Source organism: Cynara cardunculus (genome assembly GCF_001531365.2).
Source record: "Cynara cardunculus var. scolymus isolate 2C chromosome LG 3, CcrdV1, whole genome shotgun sequence".
Classification (NCBI taxonomy): domain Eukaryota; kingdom Viridiplantae; phylum Streptophyta; class Magnoliopsida; order Asterales; family Asteraceae; genus Cynara; species Cynara cardunculus.
This window is the reverse complement of record NC_037530.1, coordinates 6,171,532-6,185,081: the sequence shown is the minus strand read 5'-3', so window position 1 is coordinate 6,185,081 and position 13,550 is coordinate 6,171,532. Positions and strand designations below refer to the sequence as shown.

Below are 13,550 nucleotides of genomic sequence, written 5' to 3'. Positions count from 1 at the left end.
TCATTCAACCAATCATAATTTTTCATTTTATTCATTTTTTTTTGTAATTATGAGGGGTTGATTAATCATTTTTATTGCAGAGTTGTTAATCATTGATATTATCATCTTCATTATTTTAATTTTAGATAAATACATGAAACGATTTTATTAAAATTTAATAACTAAATATGAAACAACTTCATCAAAAAAGTATTATACGAAACAATTTCATGAAAAAATTTCGTAAGATTAAACAATGAAATCAACGGATGAGGGTGGTTTGCACGGTTTGTACAAATTGAGTGGTTTGCATTTGATTGCTTATATATATATATATATATATATATATATATACCCAATCATATACAAATAAATTGATTCAGATAAATTATACAAAAAATGTAATTGATATATTTATGAAAACGATCATATACTTCATTTATTATAATCAAGATATTTATGAAAGATGAACATAATTTATTTGTTGTGATTATAAAATGTTTTATTAGTTTAGAATTGATTTATATGGTTTCTAAAAATTAACAGGTTTGCAATTTATAGAGACTCTACAGGGCCGTTTACCAAACACTTACCTGGTAAGCGCTTACCGGTAAATTTAACATTATCATTTATTTACCGGATAAGATTTTAGTCCACCAAAACAGTATCATATACAACAATTTATCCCGTAAACGCTTACCGTGGTAAGAGTCGTTGCCCTCACTTACCAGGTAAAACTCTTGATCATTGTTTCGCTCTTACTCGGTAAGATTTTTCATCCTTACCATATTCATCGGAAAAGGTAAAATGACTTGGTGTTCACTTACTGGAGTAAGTGTTTGGTAAACGGCCCCTACGTGTATATACATTAGTTACATATCTATATTTTATTGTAGAAAAACAAAATGTAAAATTTTATTGTAGAACAAGGGTTGGATTTTGATTTAAATGGAAGTCATAGTGAAAAGAGTAAGGAGAGATCTTTACCTTTGGATCAACAATAACTAAAGACCGACACCTAAGAGATGCACTGAGATACGCCAGACCAATTCTCGTGAGAAGCAAAATTTATGGGATGTCAGTAAGATTAAAAGTGATAAATGGTCCAGATATCTTTTATGCCTCTCACTTTAATTTCTATTCTCACACGATTATTCATCCGCAGAACAAACATAATAACATAATAGATTTTCTCATTAAAAAGAAAAATCTAAATTTATTTTTAAATAAAATAAAGATAACAATCATCAATAAAAAAATTTAAATACAGACTTCCTGTACAAACCAGACAAATGAGATATTTATGAAAATAATCAGAGTTTATTTATTATAATTTACTATTAATTATTATTAATGTGTTAGATAAAAAAAAACAATCCAAATATTTATAAAACCAGATATTCACTAGACTATATGAACGATTAAGATTGATTTGTACTAATTAAAGGATCTATACTTGAAACTACCTATATATATATATATATATATACATATATATGTGTGTGTGTGATTTATACTGTTGTCACATAAATTTGATCAAGTGGTATATATAAATGAAATATCTAAAGATAGAAAAAGACATTTCATGGTAAGGATTTTGTATTTATGTGAGAAAACAAGGAAGTCATGGAAACCTAAATACGTATTAAATAAACATATTTATATATATTCAGATAAAAGATATATTTATACAGTATCTTAATTATTATATACGCAGTTCTGTAACTATATCTGTTAAAATGTCACAAAAAACACTAGAAATATATTTGAATGGACGAATCTAATCCTACATGCTTGTAGTTGATCAAAAGCATTATGCAATTTTTGGTTGCAGTCAGTAATATTTTATTAAATACTCGTACTTCATAATCGATAAAATTCGTTTTTCAATATTTTGTAGGACGATTACAAACAAAATTTGATATCAGCATTCACAAAAAGAGCTATGTATCAACGTACATAACTAGACCTAACACGATTTTATATACAAAAACTTCAATCATTTCAATTTGATTGAAACGAGAAAAAAGAGGTAATATCTATACGTAAATTTAATCCGAATTACCATGAATTTGAATGACCAAAAATATTTAATAATTTTATAATATTTCAATATTAATTATCTATACTATATTATAAAGCATTTGACAGAACTCTTAAAAATAATTTTTTATGCATAAAGTACTGTATATTAATGCATATTAATTAAAATTCAAGATTACAAATAAAATATGTATAAGTACAACTTATTAAAACTCGATTTTTGAATTCCTATAACTAACTACGGATAAACATAATCAAATAGAGGATAAACATCTCATTTTAAAATATAAAAAATCTAAAATATAATTAAGATAATTATCGAGTTCTAACGAAATAATTAATTATTATTTTTATAAGAAAATTATATTATTAAACCAAAAATAGAAAAAAATGCATTACAAAAATACACAAAGAACAAAAAAAAATTAATTAGTTAGTTTGGTACTTTTTTAAATATTTTATAATATTTTCATATATATATTTTATTCAAAAATAAAAACACTGTCACTTTCTCAAAACCACATAAAATCGTATTATAACGTCGATTGAGACAAAAATAATAATAATAAAACAATAAAAATCAAGATATATCTCGCTGCATTGTGCGAGTATCATTCTAGTATTATTAAAAATTAAATTTGGTAAAAAAAGATTATATTCATTTTAATAGTTATCCATTTTAAAAATTATAATATTAATTATATTATTAAAATATTTAATATAATTTGTAAAATGTTATTATCTCTGTTAAATATTTAATTTAAAGATTTTCATTGATAGAAAAAATAAATAAAAATCTATTTTTTTTCTTTTGTAAACAATCATTTTTAAAGAGTTTTCGAAATTCAGAGAATTTATATTTCTTCTCCTACTTTTTTCATTTTAAAGAATTTATTAAATTAAAAATTCTTAAAAATCTCTATTTTAAAAAATTTGTTAAAAATATTATAACGAAAACTACAGAAAACATCATTTTTCTGAAAAAATAAGATGATTTTTAAATTTAAAAATATTAGGCGCATTAGAGTAATGTGAAAGTTGTTATGAAGTTCAAGCCTAACGCATGAGTGGGTCCAACAATCTGCCACACTTCTCTTTTAAATATTTATCCAATATTATATATCAATTATTAACTTATTCTGATATGATATTGATAGTAAAAGTTTTTAGTGTTTGAATAGAAAAAGAAATACTCATGAGTTGTTTGTTTATCTTTTAATAGTTTCATGAAGAGGTAACTTATGAATCGTTAAAAAATGAATTTTGTTTGGCAAAAACAAATGTCTGCCTCTTAATGGTTTTAAATGATTTTGCATCTTGGACCTCCTTTAACCATTCAGTGTTCTAATTTCATTGTTAGCAATTACCAAACAATTATATTTCATTTTGCACTATATCATGATAGTCTACTTAATCATTCTACACCAAACCATTTAGCAACTACCAAACAACCCCTCATACCGGTTTCACACTGATAATAAGAATTTTTTGATAAGTTATTCCGTTCTAACTTATTAACTTATTATGGTGCCGTACTAGTAATAAGAAGTATTTAGTGTTTGGATGGAAAAAGAAAGAAATATTTATCAGCTTATTACGTTTTGGTACCGTCATAAGCTAATTCAAACACTTTTTATAGAACTCCGATTTGACACCACCTAACTTGATAAACACTTCTACAAAAAAAATTAATTGTTTTAAATAAGCAATCCCAAACACCCCTTATATATATTAAAAAATATAATTAAGACATTGTTTATGTACGGAAGGTTGTGGAAATTAAATTTTTTTGTAACCTGTTGCATGATATCAACAAATTAGCGACAATTTCACAACATCGTAAAAGACCGTCATAAAGTTGTTGAAAAATACTAAATATTCTCATTTCTGATGTGTTTTTCATGATTCCATCAAGATCATAAATTGTAATAACCGATAATATTTTGTGTACATTTTCGTCATAGACCAAAGATTCAATTCGATTTATTTGTTTTCTTAAGTAAATCATCTCCAACAGTCGGCTGGGCGAAGGTTAGGCATCGGGGTTGTCACCGAGAGTGAATGAATGCTATGTAATTGGCAGTAGGGACTAAGCTACATGTTGGATGCGTCGATCCATGTTTTGGGATCTCATTTCAGTCAATTTCTTCTTGTCACAAAGGGGATTTGTTAAGGGCAGTAGTGAAAGTCCAGTGATCTTGAGAATTAAGTAATTCAACCAAGAACAACTGAGTAGAATGCAAAATCAATAAGAAACTAATCAAGGATGGTTCGTAGAATCATCCGTGTTGCATTATAAACGTTTATGAATACATATGAACATATATGTAACTTATTAACTAATCTTAGTTCGTGGCTTTCACATATGAACATACGAGAACACTTATGGACACTTATTTGCATCTATTAAAAAACTTAAGAACACTAAAGTAATTGACTTTCACATGTGAAGACAATAATATATGATCAAAGTGTTTCACTTGTGAACGCATATTTACCAAATGTTAAATGTATATAGATATTGTATTATGAACACATTGGAACATATGTGAACAATATATACACCATATGAATATTGACAACTACATATATGTTGAAGATAGAACATTCAAGTTTCTTCTCATATTAAACTAACAAGTCATCTATAATATAATTCTTTTGAAAAAAGTTATTAATCCTATAGATAAATATATAATTAATAATTAAACTAGAAGAGTACTCGCGCAATGTAACGAGACACATCTCGATTTTAATGTTTTATTTTAGTATTTGTCTCTGTCGATGTTATAATACGATTTTATGTGTTTTTAAGAAAGTAATAATGATTTTATTTTTGAATAAAATATAAATTTGAAGATATCATAAAAATTTGAAAAAAAATATCAATATTAATATCAAATCAACTATTTAAAAGTTTTTATTTTTTTTATGTAATTTCTTTAATTTTTTTTAATTATAATTTAATTTAACTTTAATAAAAAAATAATTTATTTTTTGTTTAATATTATAATTTTTATAAAAATAATAATTAAGTATTTTGTTAGAATTCAATGATTATTCTAATTATATTTTAGATTTTTTATATTTAAAATGAGATGTTTATCCTGCATTTAATTATGTTTATCTGCAGTTAGTTACACGAATTCAAATATTAAGCTTTAATAAGTTGTACTTATGCACAATTTACTTGTAATCTTAAGTTTGAAGTAATATGCATTAATAAACAATACTTTATACATAAAAAATAGTTTTTAATTTTTTTAATGAAATAATTTATATTACGATTGAATAATATTGTCTCCAAGTGATTGTTTTCAATTTGGAGCGTGGCCCACTGGAAAAGAATCTAACGGTTAATACATGAAATACGTATGATGCCCACAGAAAAGGTCCTCACTGGGATAATGTTCATGGCCTGGTCACCATCCATGATCAGAACTCTATTAAATATTTCCTGGTTTTGGCATTTCTCTCCTCCTGATCTTCGCTGCGTACATCTTTTTGGGTCCTTTTCCTCGATTGCTGTTGATAGAATCCATCCATCTCATCTGAACTCATCTGATCTACCCTTTGGAGAGAAGTGCACATCAACTGCTTGTTTTATTGTTACACCTGCCACACCTAGATTTGACGTTTCCTCTTGTTAATTTGTTTCTTGATACCAAAATGGCTGGTCACTGTACTTTCTTGCCTGATTTCTTCCATCACCAGTTTGGGGAAACCACTTTCTTGTCACCTGGTGCTGACGACGTCGTCTTCAGTGTCCTCGAAGCTGATCATGATCATCTGGAGGGAATTTCCGGTGGTGTGAATCCGGTGGTGTCTCGTAAGCTGGATCTTTCATCGCCTAAAAGGAAGAGACAGAAGCTGTCTGTGGTGGAGGCTGACGGTGGTCCCAACTCAGATGGCCGGCAGAAGGTGTCGCATATGACGGTGGAGAGGAACCGGAGGAAGCAGATGAACGACCACTTGAGTGTTCTCCGTTCACTTATGCCTCGCTTCTATGTCAAAAGGGTAATTAAATCATCAAAACACTCCCCTTAGACGTAGAAAAAAGCAATCTTTGACCGTTTCTTGATTCCACTTGCTCTCTTTCTTGATCATCATATGTGAATATGTTGTATGAAACTTGCAGGGAGATCAAGCATCAATAATTGGAGGAGTAGTTGATTACATCACTGAATTGCAACAAATTCTACAAACCCTGGAGGCAAAGAAGCAAAGAAAAGTTTACAGCGAAGTACTGAGCCCTAGGCTTGTTTCAAGCCCCATGACCTTATCTGCCTGCCCCCTTAGCCCTAGACCAAGCTTGCCCATTAGCCCCAGAACCCCACAACCAGCAACCCCATACAGGTCATGTCTGCCAACTTCTAATTCTTACCTATCTCCATCCATATCAACTTCACTTGACCATTCATCACCTGCTAATTCTTTCATAACTAATTCAGAAGGTGGTAATGACCTCATGGCTAATTTAAAGTCGGCCATTGTTGAAGTTGAGGTGAAGTTGGTGGGCGGTAATCTCCTTCTAAAGACTTGCTCCAAGAGGATACCAGGCCAAGCAACAAAAGTAATAAGGGTTCTTGAAAACCTGTCTCTTGAAGTTCTTCAGGCCAACATTAGTATTGTTGATGAAGCCATGGTTAACTCCTTTACCACCAAGGTAATTTAACCCAAAGATTTGATTTTTCATATATATGAATTTGCATGCATGCTCTACTTCATGTCAAAATTTGATCAAGTTCTATAACACAAATAATGAACACTAATTTGACTGTATGATTCAGAAAAATGATGCTTTGCTGTCTTAATTGATTTGTGGGCTTTGCTTTCTTGGTAGATTGGAGTTGAATGCCAGCTAAGTGCAGAGGAACTTGCTCAACACATTCAAAGTTCATTCTGCTAACCTTTACCTATCATGTTCGTTTTCCATCTTAACTCTGATCCTTTACTGTGACAATCATCTCGTTTTGAGATCATATCCGATGCACGCTATGGTGTATCCGATCCAATGTACGTATCGGGAATGATGTTGAAACAATCAAGAAGGCTACAAGCCTAAAAAATAAAGAAAGAAAAGCTAGGCAATGGTAGAGACTCGACTACAAAGCTCAAAACCCTAATTAACCCTTATCCAACTCCCAGCAAAAGAATTTTTTGGTTGATTAGTTTAACTTTTGTCTTGATCGTCCTCGGATTATATTGATCGTTTTTTATTCTATTTACTTGACTTATATACATCATGACCCATCTCAAACGTTTATATGTAGCAGGGTTGGTGTGGGAAACCTAGCTAGGGCTTTGACACCTGTGTGTTATATATAGATTCATATGAGAATCAAAAATGATTTGAAAATCAAATTTATAGTCTATATTCATTAATGAATTTACTCTAAATAAATCTCATTAGTTAATGTGTTTATCGGCCAATGAATGTATAATATATATATATATATATATATATATATTCATTGATGAATATATTTATTTGTATTTGTATTATGTTAATAAGTATATTCAACAATATATGAACACATATATAATAAGAAGAAATTTGAATACATATGCAACTGGTACAATTGTAAATGTTTTGAAAATCGGGAAACAAACTATTTAATGTATTATTTACGATATATAACACTGAATAATCATTAATACCATGCATTTTTATTATTAATATTATGAATTTTCATTGAATAATTTTCTTCATTAATATCTTACACAACATGTATCATGAATAATTTTCATGATTCAAGGTTATTCAGCATGAATAATGAAGTGGTTGATGTACGATTCTTAAAATGTTTATAGTTCTCATTTGAACCCACCCCTCTATATCTACTAGTAAGCTACCCGCACGATGTTACGGTGTGCATCTCGATCTAAAGCCGAGAACACAAAAAAGTCAATCATGTTTCATTTTTATCTTTTTTTATCCATCCCAATGCTAGTTCATATACCCGTAGCTACCTGCACGATGATGCAGTATGCATCTCGATTTAAAGCCGATCACTTAAAATGTCGATCATGTTCCATTTTTTTCCCTCTTTTTTGTCCATCTTGATGCTAGTTGTATACTCATAAATATTATAGCTACGTGTAAAATTTGAATATATGTAAGCAAGAATACCAAGTACAAATAGGTTTTTACCAAATAAAATATATATGGATCCATTTGAATGTGAGAAAGAATAAAAAAACTAATTAATGTTAAGGTTGTGAAAAACATGTTTTCTTGTGTGAAAATGATTAATAAATAATGTTGTTAATTACAGACCTTCATTATATTCATCAGTTTTAACTTTTCTAAGACTCTTGGGGTTAATCGGGGTACTTACAGCAACTAGTCTTAAAGTTTTTTTTAATTCAAAAATAGAATGCAAGTTGAAAAATAATTATTGGTTGCTACCATGATTTTTTTTTTGATTAACCTGGATATCCAACCCGCTATGCGCGCCAACTAATCCCAGAACGACCACCTACTTTCCAGATAGTCCGGAGTCACCGCATTTGAACCTCCATGGCCACAAAAGGAATTTTTATTCCTCATTTGATTTGAACATGAGACCTCCTGGTACTTTTAATCTTTGGAGCCAAGCTCAAACCAATCAGACACCATCATTGTGGTTTGCTACCATGATTTTGGAGCTGGAGTTTGTGATTTATCAATAGATGAATTCTTTTCAACGGCCTTCTCGACGCTAGCATTGCATCAAATGATGGGAATATATCAAAAAGGGTTTTCTCAATAAAACATGATGATATCCACCGTAAATACTTAAATGCATGTTTTTGATTTAAACATGTCAATACTTTTTCTATAAAATGAGATTCAGCTAATATAAATAATAATTTTCCATAAAAAAAACATTACTTATATAGCTTTTATTAGAAAAATGAAAATAAAACAACAGTTGTAGAATAGTTAAAAAGTAAGTTTACAATAGTCATGCATATATATATATAAGAACATGATGCTCTTTATCAAAGACCTTCCAGCCTAGTGGTAAAGGCTTGGGCATGACATAGTCATGAACCCGAGTTCGAGCCCTGGGAAGGGAGTGTTGGCGACATTTAAGTGGGGCCATGTTTAGCCTCCAAAATTGCCGGGGATTAGTCGGGCTTTGGCCCGGACACCCTTACAAAAAAAAACATGATGCTCTTTGCCCAAACCTTTTCGGCCGAGTCGATTACAGGTTTAAGTTTCCATTCCTTCACCAACTCAACTAGGTAAATCAAGTTCTTGGCTTTCAGTCAACTAATCGAATTTTCGAGCAGTTTAGTTTTTTCAGAGTAGTAGTTAATAATGTTTTATACCAACTGATTTTTTCAACCAGTCAAGATTATTACCATTTGTTTTTTTTCAAGCAAGATTTCTACAATGGATGTCAATATTTATAAGAAGAAATTTGAATACATATGCAACTTTCATCAGACCTTGTAATAAGGTCTATTGATCTGGGCAAAGAGAGAGTTGACATACAACTGAAAGTATGACAATAAAAGGTAAGCGAACAAAACCGACCAAAAAGTATAAATGAGGCAACACCATACATCTGTTTGAACTTCTCCAGTTCTCCTCTTCAAATAGTACAATGGCACACTCCACAAGCCTAATTGTGACTGAAGTTCTAAATACAACTCCTTATACATGAAGGGTCTCGCACTGCAACATTGATAATGCCACTTGTGACCCATATTCATCTTTTTACTCTTACACACTTTTTTGGAAAGTCGAGGGTCTTCGCCTGACCCCTCCCCACCCCGACTCCACCACCGAGTGGGATATACTTGGATGGTTTGGTGACTCCTGGACCATATGTCTCAATCACAACCTTACATGAATACCAACTTTTGTTAATCCAAAAACAAGAAAATCAAAATTACTGATGTTTATGGTAATTTGTACTTATAGAGACATAATTTGTACATTTATTTAGTTTTGTCAAGTTATGTTCGAAGAAGGGTCTTTTATAATACATACGTATTTATGATATTTTATAATATTATTAATATCCAAAAATATTCAATAATAAACTTATTTTGTATGGAAGTATTAACATTCTTTTTGAATCAAAGGAGAAATAAAAAAAACCCAAAAAGATGGGAGCTACGTTCGAGTTAAACAGATCTAAATTGGTTATGGTTATTGATATGACCTAATATTTTTGGTAGCCCAAGAGACAATTTGTTGACTGATTCTCTAATCAACAAACAGTACTAGATAGGGGTGCATAAATACCTGGTCAACCCTACACAAAATAATTTAATCTGAAGCCACTTGATGTCTAATCGAGTTGTAAAATATTCTAACCGTAAGTATTGAGTTAGAATTGGACCGTGCTCATTTGAACTCAACCAAACACGATATTTAAAGAAATCTTTTTTTATTTGTGTTGATAGGGAACGAAAGAAAGAAACTTTTCATGTTCTTGAGCGGAAGATAAAGGAAATAAAATTTATTGTTTTTACAAATATACCCTTATTTATTTTCTAACAGATTGTAATTGATGTATAAATGCTAATTTTATAAATATTTATAATTATTATTATTTCTTTCTTTTCCTCGCTTATTTGGGAGGAAAGTTTTAACAATGGACCTTAGCATTACAATCAATTAAAACAATAAATGTAATGGAATGACGGAGAGATTATTTGGAAAAGTCGTTTAGAACCTTTAATTCATTATGTTTACTCCAAGGATCTTCGAGTTACATCTAAGAGGACGTTTACCAAATGTTAACTGGGTAAGTGCTAATAGGGTCGGGGGCCGTTTACAAAACACTTGTTGGATAAGTGCTTATGGGGCCAATTTCTTTACAGGATGAGCATAACAATGACCAAGAATCTTATAACCTGATAAAAAGCAAGACAAAGATCGAGAATCTTACCCGGTACGCAAGGGTGGTGATTCTTACCAACAATCAATTTTGTTGGTCATGAATGTTAACAGATAAGCACTTATCCAATAAGTTTATGGTAAACGATCCCTGGGTTAATGGTTGAGTGGGTGTACGGTATGCACAAGTCAATAGCTAAAAAAGGACATTAGTTAGAAAAAATAGTTATGCATGTAGCCCACATTTTGCATAAATCGAGGATCTAATTATACGACAACCCATTATCGCTTATACGTAGCTAGCATATGCCTTTCAAAGATCAGTACAAATTAATTTCGTGAACCCTCACAAAGATTAATCGCTCTTGTTTGAGAATGAGGGCATGTCTGTTTCACTCAAATTTGGTTCCAACGAAAATGGTCCATCGTAAGCTTGCAAGGATTCTTATTTTCCTCGGGCTCCTTATAAGTCATTGGTTCGAGTTTCTTTAGAACCACCAAGAGGTTTTTGATTTTTATGTTCTATGACGTTATAAAATTAGTCAAATGAAAGGCGCACATTTATTTAATTTGACTATATAAGATCTCTTTAGAAGCTTATTGAATAAGCCACTTCTATATCATTAAGTCACTACAAAAACCGTTAGATATAACAACTGACTAAATAAATTGCGAGTCATGTTAAGCTTGACTTGTTTTGGGGGATTATGATCTGTTTCTTGACTTAAAAGGAAAACAAATAACGTGAGTTTAAACATGATTCAAGAAACTGATCAAAATGCAGCAAGAAAACTAAGAGAAAGTTACGGTTGCAGTAAAACTAGCATCCTTCCATGGCGTCTAGGTTCTTTATTGCTGCTTGGACTCAACCCAGAAGACAAAGCTATCTTATTTACGTCAGGAGTGTTCAGAAAGGACTACAGTTCACACAGACATTTTATCAAACAGTTTGTGGGCACCATGAGTTGGCCCTCTTCTGTAACAATTTTCGCCCAGTTTATGCTCGGTTTTTTGCCACAACTCCTGACGAAGTTGTCCAAAGAAGACTCCGAGTCCCATTTCCACCGCTGATATTTGCGTTAATGGGAGGGTGTCGAAGCCGAATAGTTCAAGGACCAAATCCGACAAATAAGTCCACTACGTGTAACGTGTCTAATACCTTCCCTTAAAAAATTCAGACTACATGCATGCCGCCACGTACCCCTCCCTCCGGCACGTACCCACCAACTCTATACCTTATTCTCTGAGGCGGCCAATCTCTATGGTAGCAGAAATTGATTCAGTTTTTCTCCCTGAGACGAAAAATGGTAAAGCTAGCGACGGCGCGTGAGAGTAGAATGTACGGGCCGCGGCTGAGCCGGAACAGAGCGGAGTATATGAACACCGGAATTTACGTGTTTTCGACGATCGTGTTGCTATGTGGGTTCGTGGCGTTGCTGTCGTGGCAGCAAAAACCAGGGGCGGTGCTGCTGCTGATAGGATTGGCGTTGATAATAGTGGTGAACATACACGATTTGATCGCACATCTGGCCGGTATCGATTACCGGATCGGGCTGATGGAGCTGGATATTCAACTTCCATTGGTGGAGGTCGCCGTGCCGGTGGTTCAGGCCATCGGAGGGATTCTCTTCTTTTTGGGAATTATTTTTCTTCTCGTCCAGGTAAACAGTGGTTACAAAATAATAGCATTACTGTTGATTTACATCACTTATGGTCCGTTTACCAAATGTTTACTTAGGTAAGCGTTTATTAAGTCATACTTTCTTAATATTTATCGAAACATTTATAATTAACGTTTTATATTAGAAAACAATCGATATATATAAAAAAACCATATATTCGTTAGATTTATGGTTGATAGTTTGTGTGATTTATAACTTTTTTATGCTTTGTATTTGATTTGCTCATTTCTTTATATATACTAGAAGGGTACTCGCGTACTGCAAATTTCGATTTTAATGTTTATTTTTATTTCGTTTTTGTAGATGTTATAATACGGTTTTTATGTGGTTTTGAAAAAATGATAATACTTTTATTTTTGAATAAAATATAAATTTAAAGATATCATATAATTTCAAAATAAATCTATCAATATTAATATCAAATTAACTATTTAAAAATTTTTGTTTTTTGTGTAATTTATTTAATTCAATTTTTATTATAATTTAATTTAGATAAGAACGAAGCAATTTATTTTTGATTTTATAATATAATTTTTTATAAGAATAATAATTAGGGTTAAATGATTAAAATAGCAACCTACTTTCATAAAATTTCTTGTTATAGCATTTTACTTTTGTTTTTCTTTGTTATAATAATGTACTTTCAAATTATTTTTTATTAAGGCATTGTACTTTAAAAAATCTACCCATAATAACAATGGGTAACCTGTTACCTTTTAAACCGGTTAACCCTTTGACTTTTTTGCTTGTGTGGCTTTAATGAGGTGATGTGGATGCCACATCATTTTGATGACTTAACTAAAATTAAAATAAAAACTTATTTCAAATTATTGTTAGTGATTTTTATTTTTCATTGCTATGATCTCTAAAAACATTTAATTTTTTTTACTTTTTCTTATTAAGTTGCATTCAAATTAAATATTCTTAAAATAAAATATTTATTAAATAAATATGAAACATTATTTTTGAGATATATTTTGTTTGTAAAAAATGTAACTTTTCCTATT

General features: G+C 30.8%; 2 protein-coding genes across 2 annotated transcripts in view; both read left to right on the top strand.

Annotated features, from left to right (window-relative positions):
- The first annotated feature begins 5,688 nt into the window (after positions 1 to 5,688).
- Positions 5,689 to 6,928, top strand: LOC112508688 (transcription factor SPEECHLESS-like). Its single transcript, XM_025113388.1, has 3 exons — positions 5,689 to 6,036; positions 6,158 to 6,685; positions 6,863 to 6,928. The coding sequence occupies exons 1-3, from the start codon at positions 5,689 to 5,691 to the stop codon at positions 6,926 to 6,928; spliced, it is 942 nt and encodes a 313-aa protein (XP_024969156.1).
- Positions 6,929 to 11,577: 4,649 nt separating this feature from the next.
- The window catches only part of LOC112508514, a 7,923-nt gene continuing 5,950 nt past the window's right edge, over positions 11,578 to 13,550 (top strand). Inside the window, exon 1 of the mRNA XM_025113155.1 lies at positions 11,578 to 12,522. Coding sequence (XP_024968923.1) covers positions 12,166 to 12,522 — 357 coding nt within the window. The 5' untranslated portion in view covers positions 11,578 to 12,165. The remainder of the gene's footprint in view (positions 12,523 to 13,550) is intronic.

Excerpts from the sequence above, each read along its gene's own strand:
- LOC112508688 (XM_025113388.1), top strand. The coding sequence starts at position 5,689 with ATGGCTGGTCACTGTACTTTCTTGCCTGATTTCTTCCATCACCAGTTT. Across the intron at positions 6,037-6,157 it reads CTCGCTTCTATGTCAAAAGG|GGAGATCAAGCATCAATAAT; the intron begins GTAATTAAATCA and ends TGAAACTTGCAG. Across the intron at positions 6,686-6,862 it reads TTAACTCCTTTACCACCAAG|ATTGGAGTTGAATGCCAGCT; the intron begins GTAATTTAACCC and ends CTTTCTTGGTAG.